Below are 17675 nucleotides of genomic sequence, written 5' to 3'. Positions count from 1 at the left end.
AGTAAAGATTACAACCCTAGTGTATAGTGGAGGCTCTGTAATACAGATTACAACCCTAGTGTATAGTGGAGGCTCTGTAGTACAGATTACAACCCTGGTGTATAGTGGAGGCTCTGTAGTACAGATTACAACCCTAGTGTATAGTGGAGGCTCTGTAGTACAGATTACAACCCTAGTGTATAGTGGAGGCTCTGTAGTACAGATTACAATCCTGGTGTATAGTGGAGGCTCTGTAGTACAGATTACAACCCTGGTGTATAGTGGAGGCTCTGTAGTACAGATTACAACCCTAGTGTATAGTGGAGGCTCTGTAGTATAGATTACAATCCTGGTGTATAGTGGAGGCTCTGTAGTACAGATTACAACCCTGGTGTATAGTGGAGGCTCTGTAGTACAGATTACAACCCAGGTGTACAGTGGAGGCTCTGTAGTACAGATTACAACCCTGGTGTACAGTGGAGGCTCTGTAGTACAGATTACAACCCAGGTGTATAGTGGAGGCTCTGTAGTAAAGATTACAACCCTGGTGTACAGTGGAGGCTCTGTAGTAAAGATTACAACCCTGGTGTACAGTGGAGGCTCTGTAGTACAGATTACAACCCTGGTGTACAGTGGAGGCTCTGTAGTACAGATTACAATCCTGGTGTACAGTGGAGGCTCTGTAGTACAGATTACAATCCTGGTGTATAGTGGAGGCTCTGTAGTACAGATTACAATCCTGGTGTATAGTGGAGGCTCTGTAGTACAGATTACAACCCTGGTATAGTAGTGGAGGCTCTGTAGTACAGATTACAACCCTAGTGTTACTGTGTATAGTGGAGGCTCTGTAGTACAGATTACAACCCTGGTGTGCAGTGGAGGCTCTGTAGTACAGATTACAAGCCTGGTGTATAGTGGAGGCTCTGTAGTACAGATTACAATCCTGGTGTATAGTGGAGGCTCTGTAGTACAGATTACAACCAAGGTGTATAGTGGAGGCTCTGTAGTAAAGATTACAACCCTAGTGTATAGTGGAGGCTCTGTAATACAGATTACAACCCTGGTGTATAGTGGAGGCTCTGTAGTAAAGATTACAACCCTGGTGTACAGTGGAGGCTCTGTAGTAAAGATTACAACCCTGGTGTATAGTGGAGGCTCTGTAGTACAGATTACAACCCTTACCTTTTCTTTCAATGTTGTAAGTAGTAAGTGTACAGTGGAGGCTCTGTAGTACAGATTACAACCCTTACCTTTTCTTTCAATGTTGTAAGTAGTAAGTGTACAGTGGAGGCTCTGTCAGTCTTTATCCCTCTCAGGATACCATTGAAAAAACCTGCCAAGAAAACATAGAGGTGTATCTGATGGGGGTAAACATAACTTTATTTGTGTATGGCTGTCATTTGCTGTTGTTGACAATTTGACACAGAAGGTGCTGTGGGGAGGGGGGGGGGTATTAAATGTAGGTTAATGTTCATGTATATGTCAATATACAGGGGAAGATGCCAGCAAAGACAATGATACAATTGTTGACATTTATAAACAAACTAATACTTTGGTAGATGTGGAAGAGTCAATTTAAATAATTGGATGATAGCAGTATCTTTAGGTGTGTGGATATAATCACCATGCTATCTCACTGGCTGTCAAAATGTCATTACCAAGAAAAATTTGTTTAAAACCACTCTTATTATACCATCAGCTGTGGCTAATTTGAATGTAATGTAACCGTTTCAAATGTTTGTTTATTTTACCAGTATGCTATATTTAATGCACTATTCTTTGTTTTCATCAATGTACAACAGTTGCATATATTTTTCTAAAATATCTTTTGACAATTTTCTGTGGTTTTCATATGCAGACAATAAAGTGTTTGAATTGAATTAGTTTTCCTCCTGTTAGGACTATGCCATTATGTAACAAACAATGGTTGCTGTTAGGACTATGCCATTATGTAACAAACAATGGTTGCTGTTAGGACTATGCCATTATGTAACAAACGATGGTTGCTGTTAGGACTATGCCATTATGCAACAAACAATGGTTGCTGTTAGGACTATGCCATTATGTAACAAACAATGGTTGCTGTTAGGACTATGCCATTATGCAACAAACAATGGTTGCTGTTAGGACTATGCCATTATGTAACAAACAATGGTTGCTGTTAGGACTATGCCATTATGTAACAAACAATGGTTGCTGTTAGGACTATGCCATTATGTAACAAACAATGGTTGCTGTTAGGACTATGCCATTATGTAACAAACAATGGTTGCTGTTAGGACTATGCCATTATGTAACAAACAATGGTTGCTGTTAGGACTATGCCATTATGTAACAAACAATGGTTGCTGTTAGGACTATGCCATTATGTAACAAACAATGGTTGCTGTTAGGACTATGCCATTATGTAACAAACAATGGTTGCTGTTAGGACTATGCCATTATGTAACAAACAATGGTTGCTGTTAGGACTATGCCATTATGTAACAAACAATGGTTGCTGTTAGGACTATGCCATTATGTAACAAACAATGGTTTCTGTTAGGACTATGCCATTATGTAACAAACAATGGTTGCTGTTAGGACTATGCCATTATGTAACAAACAATGGTTGCTGTTAGACGATGGTTGATGTGCCATTCACTGAAGTACATGTACATAAATCCTCAACATACGATTAGTCGCTATTTATAACAGACTCCTCCTGGATGTAGAATCAGTTCCACACCACTCCAAATGGGGAGTAAACAATATCGATAAACTGTACAGTTGCAGTTGAAATGTGAACTTGAAATCTGCACAGGCGTGCACCAAGGAATGACATCACATTCTGGTCCTGCTTACCAATTTGCATGCACAACCTGTGGGCTTGCTATACTGATAGCAAACCTATGCTGTGTGATGAAGTCATCAAAACAGACTCTTCTCTTCATAGTGATCATCTCGTCAAGAAAAGCACTTTCAAATGAGACAATGATTGCATGACGATCAAGCAACAAAAAACAAAGGAATTTTCAGCATATGGCAAGTATATTTTGATTGCTCATATCTGATGAATGCTTGAATCTAATGAGCTGAAAATCAACAGATTTATAAAGCTGTCCATCATTGAGATGTTTATGTTCTAACAATGTCCAAGATATGTCTCTAGAGCTATGGACCTAGGCAGAAATGTACTCATAGCAGAACCTTCCTTAAGCTAAGTTCAAGACTTCCATATTATCTCATTAATATTTCTAAGTTCAGAAAATCTCCAACTTTGGAGAGATTGTTTCTTCCCATTTTGGAGTGGTGTGGAACTGAGAATATTCAATAGTTAGTATGTTTGAACAGATCATCGATTTGCTAGTTTCATTGGCAGTTACTTTTGTTCTCCTGCCTCCTGCCAGACTCAGTACTAAAGTCCCTCACTTCTCGCGGCTTCGTCGCTTGGGGTACACTTCATGTGCTTTACAGAGGGACAAACTAAAGTCCCATACATCTCACGGCTTCGCCACTTGGGGTGCACTTCATGGGCTTTACAGAGTGACAAATGTCACTAAGTCTGGCAGCGAGACTACCTACCTACTTACCCTCCCACCTACCTACCTACCCTCCAACTTATCTACCTACCTACAAAGTACCTATCTATCTATCTACCTACCTACCTTCCCTCCCACCTATCTACCTACCTACAATGTACCTATCTATCTACCTACCTTCCCTCCCACCTATCTACCTACCTACAATGTATCTATCTACCTACCTACCTACCTACCTACCTACCTACCTACCCACCTACCTACCTATCTACCTACCTACCCACCTACCTACCTACCTATCTACCTGGGTACCTACCTACACAGTACCTATCTACCTAACACCTACCTAGCTATTTATAAACTATCTACACACTGAAATAACAACCTGCAATGTACCTATCTAATGTGCCTGCCACCTCCCTATCAACAGTCAGAGACAGACAGACAGACAGACAGACAGACAGAGACAGACAGACAGACAGACAGACAGATAGATGGACAGACAGTATTTCAATACCATTCTTTGCACACAAGGATGTGTCTATACAGTGTATGGGCACTGTACATGTAGATGGTATAGATTTCACTATAAATCATAACATGTGTGAGTTTCGAAAAGAAAGATTATTTACACTCGTCAGTTTCCTGTCCTTGTTTGAGACAAATGTAATTGAATAGCATATGCAGCTTTACAGCTGGAGATTTTTGGAATCAATTTTTAGAATCTGGAATGGCACTTAATTATTTAATTTGTTTACTGCACAGCTAGGCAGTGAATTTACCGGTACTTGACTATTTCCACAACACAGTGAAAGCCTAGACACAATGTAATGCAAATGGTTTTTAAGTATCAGTACTGAGAGAGGTTGACCGATGTGTGAGGGCGCCCCACTACAGAGTATCTTATAGACTACACTGACAGTGACTATTAATAACCTTGGCATTACACAGAATACAGGAATGTATAGATGAAGTAAATTTAAGGCACATGAATTATTATACATGTAGAACATAAAACAATAGAACATATTACACAGATTTCCATAATTTCTACATTCTAATTTGCTGGCTAAAAAGTCTGTTTGTTTTTGAGTGCTATTTTAGCCCAACTAAACTCATAACTTCATAAGGTTCAGTACTGTTATACTTATAGGCACAGTACGGTGTCTGTCTGTCTGTCTGTCTGTCTGTCTGTCTGTCCGTATCTGTGTTGACAACTTTACCTCAAAAACCACCAGACCGATTGCCTTCAATTGGTATTTGGAGGGGACATTACTTTTGGTGTCTAGTTTTGAAATTGTTCAAAGCAAAATGATTGCATCACAGATATGTGATTTGGGTCATAAATGTCATTTTGGTCAAAAAACTTAAACTAAAAATTGTTTACGCAGATTGGTCTGAACTTTGGTAGGAACGTTCTAAGGGGTGTGTAGATTAAGATTTGTTCATGACATGATTCCATCATTGGTATGCAAATTAGGCCTAAAAATGTGTCTTTTTGGTAAAAAGATTTTAATTCCAAAACTTCTGAGCAGATTGGGCTGAAATTTAATGGGGATGGATCTGGGGGTGTATAGATTAAGAATATTAAGCATACTTAACATCGATCAGCATGTGGATAAACATTGAAAAACTGAACAGTTGTGCTACAACACCACTTGTGCTATTCTTTCAATTTTTTTAAACCATGCGATATTTTAGCATTGTTATCTCCTTCCTGTTCTATCAAAATAAAGTTACAATGTAATTTAATCACTACCCCAATATGCTCTGACACTGACAATGTTCTTTGCTTACTTTAAACATGATACATGTATGCCTACGAACCATTTTCCAGGCACTTAAAATTGTTCTGAAATCCTGCCGAGACTAGCTACTGTTGAAAGTAAATTATATGTATTCGTTGTTCCTCTTTATTGTACTAGTAGATTTTCTGACAAAGATAGCATGACCCAGATAAAACATGATATCTGTATTGCAATATGTAAATTGTTCTCAAGTGTTCAGTAAAAACAAATTTGCATAATTTTACCGAGTGGGAAAACATGGCTAAATATGGTCACAAAAATTAAATGAACTTTCTTTTCTTACCCATTGTGGGAGTTGGCACATATTAATATTAATCAGAAACACATCTAGTGCACACAGCCTGGGTTACATTCAGATAAGAAACTGACCAAACATATTGCACAACTTTCTTTCCAGCTCTCACACACTGCTTGACAGAGTTTGGGGAAAAAGACACGTAGCTCAGAGACACAGCGAAGATGAAGATGTCTATGTTACTAGTACTAACAATGATGGCAGTCTCAGTGAGTTGGATCACTGCTCAAGATTCACCCTGTGTTCAATGTTGTGATTATCAACCAACAACTACACCAGGAGTCTTTAGTGTTATCAGAGGAGAGAAAGGTAAGACAAATTCTACGACTGTATTTAGTTACCTTAGTTAGAGTGTATCTTTGAATGTTGCAAGTCAATTTATTAGAAATATCAATTCTGTGCAAGTAATTAAAGGTCTTCATAGAAGACCCCCCCCCCCCCCAAAAAAAAAAAAAAAAAAAAAAAAAAAAAAAAAAATTACTTCTATGTGACTGAATGGAGACATGATTTAAAAGAAATTTGTGGCAACAAATCAAAACTGTAAAGTGTCTGATAATGCAGGAAGTGGCTGAATTTTAACAATCAAACCTGAAGATCAGAGTTAAGGTCAAAGGTCAATGTCTCAAAAGAAAGTGTAAACCTGGCAATATGGGTGTAGACACTTGAATATAGTCTCTATGTATTAACATTTTTGAGTTATGTGGTAAATTATGATTATTCACTACAAATATGGCTTCCATTGAGTAAAAAGTGATATGAGCGCCAAAAATAATGTATGTGTATGTTTTATCTGGTTCTGCATTATCTATAGACATTAGCCACACATAATTGCTACAAAATGTCTGCAATATGTAACAGCTTAATTTTAATGATCTACTCTGTAGGTCAATATAAAGGTCAGTGGTCATTCCTACAAGAAAGATTGCAAGTGATTATATGGGTTAGACGCTTGAATAAAGCTTTCGAGTTATGCAGTAATATAATTTTACTATCAATATGGCTGCCATTCAGTAAAAATTACATCAGCACCAAATAAAATGCTTGTGTATAGTTCTTTTTTTCAATATTACTTGTAAACATGATTTAAAAGAAATTGGCAATATGTAAAATATTACAATATGTCTGTGATAGGCAGGAATTGGCTTGATTTTGATAATTGGCCATGAAGGTCAAGGTCAAATGTCAAAGGTCTCCAAAGATAGCTTGCTTGTGATAATATGGGGGTAGACACTTGAATGGCATCTCTATGTATTACAGTTTTTGAGTTATGCAGTAAATAATGATTGTTAACTTCAAATATGGCTGCCATTCTGTAAAAATGATATGAGCACCAAAATTAATGCTTGTGTATAGTTCTTTTCTCTAATACTGTATTACTTGGAAACATGATTTAAAAGAAAGGAGTGTCTAGTGACCGGCGCCTGTCAACAGCATGACGTGCTGGTGACAGGTCTGAGATTTTTACGGCATCAATTCAATGTGTATTGCCTATGAAAAATATGCACTTTGAAAATGATTACCTTCTAAAATACACTGAATTCACTGAACTCTAAATCTTGAGCAAGCGTGAAACTGAGATAACAGTTACATCTAGGGGTTACATGTCATTGGTCATAGTCATGCTTGCAGATGGTGTATGGGTCCAGATCACTGACATGACATGGGGAATGGTTACATTTCGTTGGCCGATACAATGTAGTATGACATATATACATTGTACTGTATTTTTTTAAACTAAACCAGTTGTTTTAAATCACTTTCTAACGTTGTTATTGTTGTTGTAAATATTCAGTTATATAAATATGGCTACCATTTGGTTAAATTTGCATGTATCAAAATATAAATTGATGAACATATGTCCCATATGATATGTCATCTTTGTATCAGGTTTGAAAGAAATCGGATATTGCATGTCTGAGAAATGACATATTACGGACACATGGACAGACAGACGGACGGACAGAGTCCATCGCAATAGTCCCAACTTCAGGGGCTAAAAAAACAATTTAAGTCATTCCTCATTTGATTTGTTCCTGTTCAACTTTTCAGGAGATACTGGTGAGCCTGGAATAAGGGGACAAATGGGCAAAGCCGGTCCTAAAGGAGACAGGGGATTTGACGGTGAAAAGGGAGCTTTAGGATACCCTGGCTTACAAGGTGAAAAGGGTTCTAATGGTGAAAAGGGAGCTGAAGGAAATCCTGGTATGCAAGGTGTCAGGGGACTCAGAGGTGAACAGGGATTTCAAGGTTACAAAGGCCAAAAAGGAGAGCGATACAACTTTCAGAATTGGCCAGCTTTTTCAGTTGCCCGTAATAGCAGGGTAGAAGGTCAAAGTTCACATATAACCATGACCTATGATTACACATTTGTAAACAATGGGAATGACATGAACATCAACACTGGCATATTCACTTGCCATACTCCTGGAATATACTTCTTTACTTTCACAACTTTGAAACAAAACAACAAATATGTTGCAGCATTTATAATGGTAAACAGTCAAACAAAAGCTCGAATATATGCCGACAATAAAGACTGGCAAGGTATGGTTAGTCAAAGTATTACAGTTAGTTTGAATAATGGTAATACTGTATGGGTACGAGTTGACAAACATTCAGAATATCAGAATGTTATGCTGGACAGTAATGATAAACATCATACAACATTTAATGGTCATTTAGTAAACCCAACTACTTAAAGGCCAATGTCAGATTGTAAACCCAACTACTTAAAGGCCGATGTCAGATTGTAAACACAACTACTTAAAGGCCAATGTCAGATTGTAAACACAACTACTTAAAGGCCAATGTCAGATTGTAAACCCAACTACTTAGAGGCCAATGTCAGATTGTAAACACAACTACTTAAAGGCCAATGTCAGATAGTAAACCCAACTACTTAGAGGCCAATGTCAGATTGTAAACCCAACTACTTAAAGGCCAATGTCAGATTGTAAACCCAACTACTTAAAGGCCAATGTCAGATTGTAAACCCAACTACTTAGAGGCCAATGTCAGATTGTAAACCCACCTACTTAAAGGCCAATGTCAGATTGTAAACCCAACTACTTAAAGGCCAATGTCAGATTGTAAACCCAACAACTTAAAGGCCAATGTCAGATTGTAAACCCAACTACTTAAAGGCCAATGTCAGATTGTAAACCCAACTAATTAAAGGCCAATGTCAGATTGTAAACCCAACTACTTAAAGGCCAATGTCAGATTGTAAACACAACTACTTAAAGGCCAATGTCAGATTGTAAACCCAACTAATTAAAGGCCAATCTCAGATTGTAAACCCAACTACTTAAAGGCCAATGTCAGATTGTAAACCCAACTACTTAAAGGCCAATGTCAGATTGTAAACCCAACTACTTAAAGGCCAATGTCAGATTGTAAACCCAACTACTTAAAGGCCAATGTCAGATTGTAAACCCAACTAATTAAAGGCCAATGTCAGATTGTAAACACAACTACTTAAAGGCCAATGTCAGATTGTAAACCCAACTACTTAAAGGCCAATGTCAGATTGTAAACCCAACTACTTAAAGGCCAATGTCAGATTGTAAACCCAACTACTTAAAGGCCAATGTCAGATTGTAAACCCAACTACTTAAAGGCCAATGTCAGATTGTAAACCCAACTACTTAAAGGCCAATGTCAGATTGTAAACCCAACTACTTAAAGGCCAATCTCAGATCAGGATTAATATTTGGATATAATAAACAATTCTTTGGAAGTGCTATAAAAGTTTAAAGTCCTTATGTGAACACAAGAATGATCCGATGTATTTCTTACATCTCCACTGATAAGATAACACTAATCCAAGTCTGTGAGATTCAAAAGTTAGGGTTTCATTTTAATACAGAATCAGATTCCTGACTAAGAGATTGATATATTAAGTGAATGTAGTACATGAAGTTAGAACTTGTAAGTCTCTGCTGACACCATTTCAAATTGAAAACGACTTCAATTTAGAATTGACACATCTAACTCTTTGAAGTGACATATTTTGATATTTGTACGTTAAATCTTGATATTGTCATTAATATTACAATAATCTGTTGGTTTTCAGCTTTCATTTGTGTAACATTGTAACTTGATACTAATTTCAATAGCAATGTACTATGTGTATACCTTCATTATGTAGCACAAGCAAAGTGAAATCACTTGCATGTGCAGTTACATCACCAGTTTATGTAGCCACATTAGTGACATCACCAGTTTATGTAGCCACATTAGTGACATCTTCTAGGGGCGTATTCAATTTGCACAATCATGGGGTGTGTTCGATTATGCAGCCCAGGGTGCCTTGAGGCATCTAAAGTTGCCCCAAGTTGTGTTCAATTACTACATGACGTCACACTTGGGGCGCCCCAAGTCGACCCTTCTCATGGAGCAGGGGCAGCTTGGGGATTGACCTGACCTGACTTGACCCAAAATGGGGACGACATGTGATTGGTTATTGTTATCAATTCCGTAAGAATTATACCGTATTTTGAGGATATCTTTCCACATTTAGTGAGGAAATAATTTTTCACTTCAAATTGTCTAAAATATTTTTGAAAGACAGACCAAATTATTTATCGTGAATCACGGATTTAATTATGGGTTCCCAAATGCAATAAAATATGTTCGATTTTCACACGACCTGAGGTGCCCAAGTGACGTCACTTACCCTGGTCTGAGGCTCCCCTGGGACAAATAATCGAACGCACCCCTGATTGTGATTAACCTGATGTCATTTTTCAAAACGAGGTTGTAAACAAAACGCTCAATCACGATCATGATTACTTACATGTAAACTTTTTTTTAAAGTTTCGCACATTTCTTAAAAATTAAATGATTTCAAATCGTCAAAATGATAACAATGACAACAAATTACCAATCTGACCAGACACAATTTATTTACACAATTTATTTACATCATGCTTTCCATCATTTCTAACTTGCCATTAGTCATACGTGTGTTCCCCTCATGATATTACATTGTCTGCCATTTTGTAATCATGACAGTCATGGTTCAGGGTTTGATTACTGTGATTACCAATCATGTCAATCATTGTGATTGACACTTATCAAACATGAAATCCTGATTGTGATTGTGCAAATCGAACACACTCAAGTTTATGTAGCCACATTAGTGACATCACCAATTTATGTAGCCACATTAGTGACATCACCAATTTATGTAGCCACATTAGTGACATCACCAATTTATGTAGCCACATTAGTGACATCACCAATTTATGTAGCCACATTAGTGACATCACCAATTTATGTAGCCACATTAGTGACATCACCAATTTATGTAGCCACATTAGTGACATCACCAATTTATGTAGCCACATTAGTGACATCACCAATTTATGTAGCCACATTAGTGACATCACAACTTTATGTAGCCACATTAGTGACATCACCAATTTATGTAGCAATATTATAGTGACATCGTCAATTTATGTAGCCACATGAGTATCATCACCAGTTTACATGTATGTAGCCACCATTTTGATGACATTAGCAGTACTTTCTTGAATGCAGCTATTATCAATTTGCAGTTAAAATAATAAATTACATGTAGCGTATCACATTGCAGTTTTACTTATTCTTGATATACATGTAGCGTATCACATTGCAGTTTTACTTATTATTGATATACATGTAGTGTATCACATTGCAGTTTTACTTATTATTGATATACATGTAGTGTATCACATTGCAGTTTTACTTATTATCAATATATATGTAGTGTATCACATTGCAGTTTTACTTATTATCAATATACATGTAGTGTATCACATTGTAGTTTTACTTATTATTGATATACATGTAGCGTATCACATTGCAGTTTTACTTATTATCAATATACATGTAGTGTATCACATTGCAGTTTTACTTATTATCAATATACATGTAGCGTATCACATAGCAGTTTTACTTATTATCAATATACATGTAGTGTATCACATTGTAGTTTTACTTATTATTGATATACATGTAGTGTATCACATTGTAGTTTTACTTATTATTGATATACATGTAGTATATCACATTGCAGTTTTACTTATTATTGATATAAATGTAGCGTATCACATTGCAGTTTTACTTATTATTGATATACATGTAGTGTATCACATTGCAGTTTTACTTATTATTGATATAAATGTAGCGTATCACATTGCAGTTTTACTTATTATTGATATACATGTAGTGTATCACATTGCAGTTTTACTTATTATTGATATAAATGTAGCGTATCACATTGCAGTTTTACTTATTATTGATATACATGTAGTGTATCACATTGCAGTTTTACTTATTATTGATATAAATGTAGCGTATCACATTGCAGTTTTACTTATTCTTGATATACATGTAGTTTATCACATTGCAGTTTTACTTATTATTGATATAAATGTAGCGTATCACATTGTTGTTTACTTATTATTGATATACATGTAGTGTATCACATTGTAGTTTACTTATTATTGATATACATGTAGTGTATCACGTTGCAGTTTTACTTATTATTGATATACATGTAGTGTATCACATTGTAGTTTACTTATTATTGATATACATGTAGTGTATCACATTGTAGTTTACTTATTATTGATATACATGTAGTGTATCACATTGCAGTTTTACTTATTATTGATATACATGTAGTATATCACATTGTAGTTTACTTATTATTGATATACATGTAGTGTATCACATTGTAGTTTACTTATTATTGATATACATGTAGTGTATCACATTGTAGTTTACTTATTCTTGATATTATAGAAATAAATAGTATAATCAAGGAATCATAAAAAGGTTGTAAAGTTTGTTACTTTGTATCGTTCCTACCAAAACCCCTCCAAACAAATGACAATATATGTAACATTGTCTTCCTAACATCTTGCCATAATGACTTCAATAATTATACACTCACCTCTAACTTCAATAAGTTTCTGAATAACTTGGTCATCACTACTTATAAGGAATGAAGTAGCAAACCTTGCAAAGCATATTCTGACATCCTCTGTTGCCTGAAATAGAAAAAATAGACAAACAAATATAAATACAATATATGAAATGTCAGTGTCCTCTGATGATGGCACAACTGATACATACATATATGTACATGTACATGGTGATACAATAACATACATGTACACATGGTGATACATCATGGTGATACTCATGGTGATACATGAAAAGATATCAACTCTACTCACCATCCCCAGCTTATAGTTTAAAAGCTTACTCCAAAAAGTTCTAGTGGCCAAAGTATATTTTGTCTTTCCAGATAGCACTCCTAGTGGCCAAACTACACTATATTTTGTCTTTCTAAATAACACTCTTGGTGACCAAAGTATACAATCTTTTGTCTTTTCAAATAGCACTCCTAGTGTCCAAACTATACAATCTTTTGTCTTTTCAAATAGCACTCCTAGTGGCCAAACTATACAATCTTTTGTCTTTTCAAATAGCACTCCTAGTGTCCAAACTATACAATCTTTTGTCTTTTCAAATAGCACTCCTAGTGGCCAAACTATACAATCTTTTGTCTTTTCAAATAGCACTCCTAGTGTCCAAACTATACAATCTTTTGTCTTTTCAAATAGCACTCCTAGTGGCCAAACTATACAATCTTTTGTCTTTTCAAATAGCACTCCTAGTGGCCAAACTATACAATCTTTTGTCTTTTCAAATAGCACTCCTAGTGGCCAAACTATACAATCTTTTGTCTTTTCAAATAGCACTCCTAGTGGCCAAACTATACAATCTTTTGTCTTTTCAAATAGCACTCCTAGTGTCCAAACTATACAATCTTTTGTCTTTCCAAATAGCACTCCTAGTGGCCAAACTATACAATCTTTTGTCTTTTCAAATAGCACTCCCAGTGGCCAAACTATACAATCTTTTGTCTTTCTAATAACAGGAATATATGGCATGTTATCAGCACTATTAATTTTATGTAGGTCCTTATGTATTTTTTATATGACACCCTTTTTCTAAATCAATACACATTTACTAATCATACAATTTTGATGGAACATTCTGACAATGGACACAACTCATTTCCATCATGTACTTACTTCCCCCTTTAACAGAATTGGCACACAAATCCCAAGACAAAGAGAAGTCTTTACCTTAGAATCTCGCCTGTTCATAATCGAAACAAGACTTGGAAGCTGAAAGTTGAAATGTGTCTGAACTTCCCTGGCTGTGAGAGTGTCTTGCATCACCATGGCTGTGAGTAGTCGTAGACATAACTTGAGATATCTACTGGTTGAACCAACACTTAATGCATTATAAATAGGTTTCATGTGATTTTGTAACATTCTTTGTACAATCTGTAATGCGGTGGCTTTGTGATGTTTTAAACGGTCAGTGATTCTCACCAGGATGCACTCTAAGGCCTCAAAGATGATTTGCATCTGTCAAAAAGATGAAGAGATAATTTCAATACATGATATAACATAATAGCTTATTACTCTGGTAGTTGAGACTTGGTTTACTAAGATAGACATAAACTACAACTATTGTCACAACATGTTGATACAACAGTGATAAGGTATTGAATGAACATTGGTTTAATTTGAGTCTCAGTAGGGTGGTTCTATGAAAGCTATTTCCATAAACTTGCAGTGACTGTTTTGGGACTTACAATGTTTACACTATATTGATCACAGGGTAATTAGAATCACATAAAAAAAGAGGAACCACTACCACCCACTTGGGTAATCTACCACATTGAAGAACATTGAAGTTTTAGTTTGTGTCTATCTTTAAGTAAACTGAAGTCTCAATACCCAGAGTCTTATCAAACCATGTGGCAATGAATGTGTACAGACTCTGGGTTCCATAGATGAAAATTTCTGATCAGTCAACTTTGTATGTTAACAAGTAGAACTCCCTTGGTGTAACATAATGTGTCTTAAACAAGATGTTGAAAATTACAGATTGATATGACAGATATGTCCTGATTCTGTGAGGTAGAAATTATCATATATAGCAATACAATAAACCTAGGGATTAGTCTGAATGATTTGATGTTGTGTGGTTACATAGGGATTAGCCTGAATGATTTGATGTTGTGTGGTTACATAGGAATTAGCCTGAATGATTTGATGTTGTGTGGTTACATAGGAATTAGCCTGAATGATTTGATGTTGTGTGGTTACATAGGGATTAGTCTGAATGATTTGATGTTGTGTGGTTACATAGGGATTAGCCTGAATGATTTGATGTTGTGTGGTTACATAGGGATTAGCCTGAATGATTTGATGTTGTGTGGTTACATAGGAATTAGCCTGAATGATTTGATGTTGTGTGGTTACATAGGGATTAGTCTGAATGATTTGATGTTGTGTGGTTACATAGGGATTAGCCTGAATGATTTGATGTTGTGTGGTTACATAGGGATTAGCCTGAATGATTTCATGTTGTGTGGTTACATAGGGATTAGTCTGAATGATTTGATTTTGTGTGGTTACATAGGGATTAGCCTGAATGATTTGATGTTGTGTGGTTACATAGGAATTAGTCTGAATGATTTGATGTTGTGTGGTTACATAGGGATTAGCCTGAATGATTTGATGTTGTGTGGTTACATAGGGATTAGCCTGAACGATTTGATGTTGTGTGTTTACATAGGGATTAGCCTGAATGATTTGATGTTGTGTGGTTACATAGGGATTAGCCTGAATGATTTGATGTTGTGTGGTTACATAGGGATTAGCCTGAACGATTTGATGTTGTGTGTTTACATAGGGATTAGCCTGAATGATTTGATGTTGTGTGGTTACATAGGGATTAGCCTGAATAATTTGATGTTGTGTGGTTACATAGGAATTAGCCTGAATGATTTGATGTTGTGTGGTTACATAGGAATTAGCCTGAACGATTTGATGTTGTGTGGTTACATAGGGATTAGCCTGACTGATTTGATGTTGTGTGGTTACATAGGGATTAGCCTGAATGATTTGATGTTGTGTGGTTACATAGGGATTAGCCTGAATGATTTGATGTTGTGTGGTGACATAGGAATTAGCCTGAATGATTTGATGTTGTGTGGTTACATAGGGATTAGTCTGAACGATTTGATGTTGTGTGGTTACATAGGGATTAGCCTGAATGATTTGATGTTGTGTGGTTACATAGGAATTAGTCTGAATGATTTGATGTTGTGTGGTTACATAGGGATTAGCCTGAATGATTTGATGTTGTGTGGTTACATAGGGATTAGCCTGAATGATTTGATGTTGTGTGGTTACATAGGAATTAGTCTGAATGATTTGATGTTGTGTGGTTACATAGGGATTAGTCTGAATGATTTGATGTTGTGTGGTTACATAGGGATTAGCCTGAATGATTTGATGTTGTGTGGTTACATAGGGATTAGTCTGAATGATTTGATGTTGTGTGGTTACATAGGAATTAGCCTGAATGATTTGATGTTGTGTGGTTACATAGGGATTAGCCTGAATGATTTGATGTTGTGTGGTTACATAGGAATTAGTCTGAATGATTTGATGTTGTGTGGTTACATAGGAATTAGCCTGAATGATTTGATGTTGTGTGGTTACATAGGGATTAGCCTGAATGATTTGATGTTGTGTGGTTACATAGGGATTAGCCTGAATGATTTGATGTTGTGTGGTTACATAGGGATTAGCCTGAATGATTTGATGTTGTGTGGTTACATAGGGATTAGTCTGAATGATTTGATGTTGTGTGGTTACATAGGAATTAGCCTGAATGATTTGATGTTGTGTGGTTACATAGGAATTTGCCTGAATGATTTGATGTTGTGTGGTTACATAGGGATTAGCCTGAACGATTTGATGTTGTGTGGTTACATAGGGATTAGCCTGAATGATTTGATGTTGTGTGGTTACATAGGAATTAGCCTGAATGATTTGATGTTGTGTGGTTACATAGGAATTAGCCTGAATGATTTGATGTTGTGTGGTTACATAGGGATTGGCCTGAATGATTTGATGTTGTGTGGTTACATAGGGATTAGTCTGAATGATTTGATGTTGTGTGGTTACATAGGGATTAGCCTGAATGATTTGATGTTGTGTGGTTACATAGGGATTAGTCTGAATGATTTGATGTTGTGTGGTTACATAGGGATTAGCCTGAATGATTTGATGTTGTGTGGTTACATAGGAATTAGTCTGAATGATTTGATGTTGTGTGGTTACATAGGGATTAGCCTGAATGATTTGATGTTGTGTGGTTACATAGGAATTAGTCTGAATGATTTGATGTTGTGTGGTTACATAGGGATTAGCCTGAACGATTTGATGTTGTGTGGTTACATAGGGATTAGTCTGAATGATTTGATGTTGTGTGGTTACATAGGGATTAGTCTGAACGATTTGATGTTGTGTGGTTACATAGGAATTAGCCTGAATGATTTGATGTTGTGTGGTTACATAGGGATTAGTCTGAACGATTTGATGTTGTGTGGTTACATAGGAATTAGCCTGAATGATTTGATGTTGTGTGTTTACATAGGGATTAGCCTGAATGATTTGATGTTGTGTGGTTACATAGGGATTAGTCTGAATGATTTGATGTGGTGTGGTTACATAGGGATTAGTCTGAACGATTTGATGTTGTGTGGTTACATAGGAATTAGCCTGAACGATTTGATGTTGTGTGGTTACATAGGAATACGGCGTATTCCGGTTATCGAACTTCCGGTTGTTTCGCAGGAAAGTATCGCGAGAGGGCGCACCATATCTGACAAAGTGAGGGCCAGAATTTTCGTCATGGCATCTAATAGTATGGCGATGTATGAAGCTGTCAACAAAATGGGCGTAAAAGAACTCCGTGCATTCATAAAAGAGTGGAAAATTACTACTTCTAAATCTACTAGATATCGCCAGAAATGCTGTCAACCTTGGTCTTGAAACACTAGAAAATGATAATTTTCTGAGAGAACGGAAGAGGAGACGAATAGTGGATGTCAAGCATCAAAAGATAGAACTAATCGACAGCGGAAACATTGAAAGTTGGACAGAGGACCTTCGAAATATACCCGATGTAGACATGATAAAC

General features: G+C 36.3%; 2 protein-coding genes across 2 annotated transcripts in view; one reads left to right on the top strand and one right to left on the bottom strand.

The window, feature by feature from the left end:
* LOC144432668 (nucleolar pre-ribosomal-associated protein 1-like) overlaps positions 1-17675 on the bottom strand; it is a 51115-nt gene that overhangs the window by 29230 nt on the left and 4210 nt on the right. The window contains exons 3-6 of the mRNA XM_078120931.1: positions 13751-14038; positions 13604-13606; positions 12547-12643; positions 1230-1312 (exon numbers count right to left, since the gene is read on the bottom strand). Coding sequence (XP_077977057.1) covers positions 1230-1312; positions 12547-12643; positions 13604-13606; positions 13751-14038 — 471 coding nt within the window. The remainder of the gene's footprint in view (positions 1-1229; positions 1313-12546; positions 12644-13603; positions 13607-13750; positions 14039-17675) is intronic.
* Positions 5660-12118, top strand: LOC144453989 (complement C1q tumor necrosis factor-related protein 1-like). Its single transcript, XM_078145368.1, has 2 exons — positions 5660-5912; positions 7653-12118. The coding sequence occupies exons 1-2, from the start codon at positions 5768-5770 to the stop codon at positions 8300-8302; spliced, it is 795 nt and encodes a 264-aa protein (XP_078001494.1). The 5' UTR covers positions 5660-5767; the 3' UTR covers positions 8303-12118.

The sequence above is a fragment of the Glandiceps talaboti genome, chromosome 3 (genome assembly GCF_964340395.1).
Source record: "Glandiceps talaboti chromosome 3, keGlaTala1.1, whole genome shotgun sequence".
Taxonomy (NCBI): Eukaryota; Metazoa; Hemichordata; class Enteropneusta; family Spengelidae; genus Glandiceps; species Glandiceps talaboti.
This window is presented reverse-complemented; position numbering and strand designations above follow the sequence as displayed.

Coding starts and splice junctions, on each gene's coding strand:
- LOC144453989 (XM_078145368.1), top strand. CDS start 5,768: ATGAAGATGTCTATGTTACTAGTACTAACAATGATGGCAGTCTCAGTG. Junction 5,913..7,652: donor TGTTATCAGAGGAGAGAAAG/GTAAGACAAATT, acceptor TCAACTTTTCAG/GAGATACTGGTGAGCCTGGA.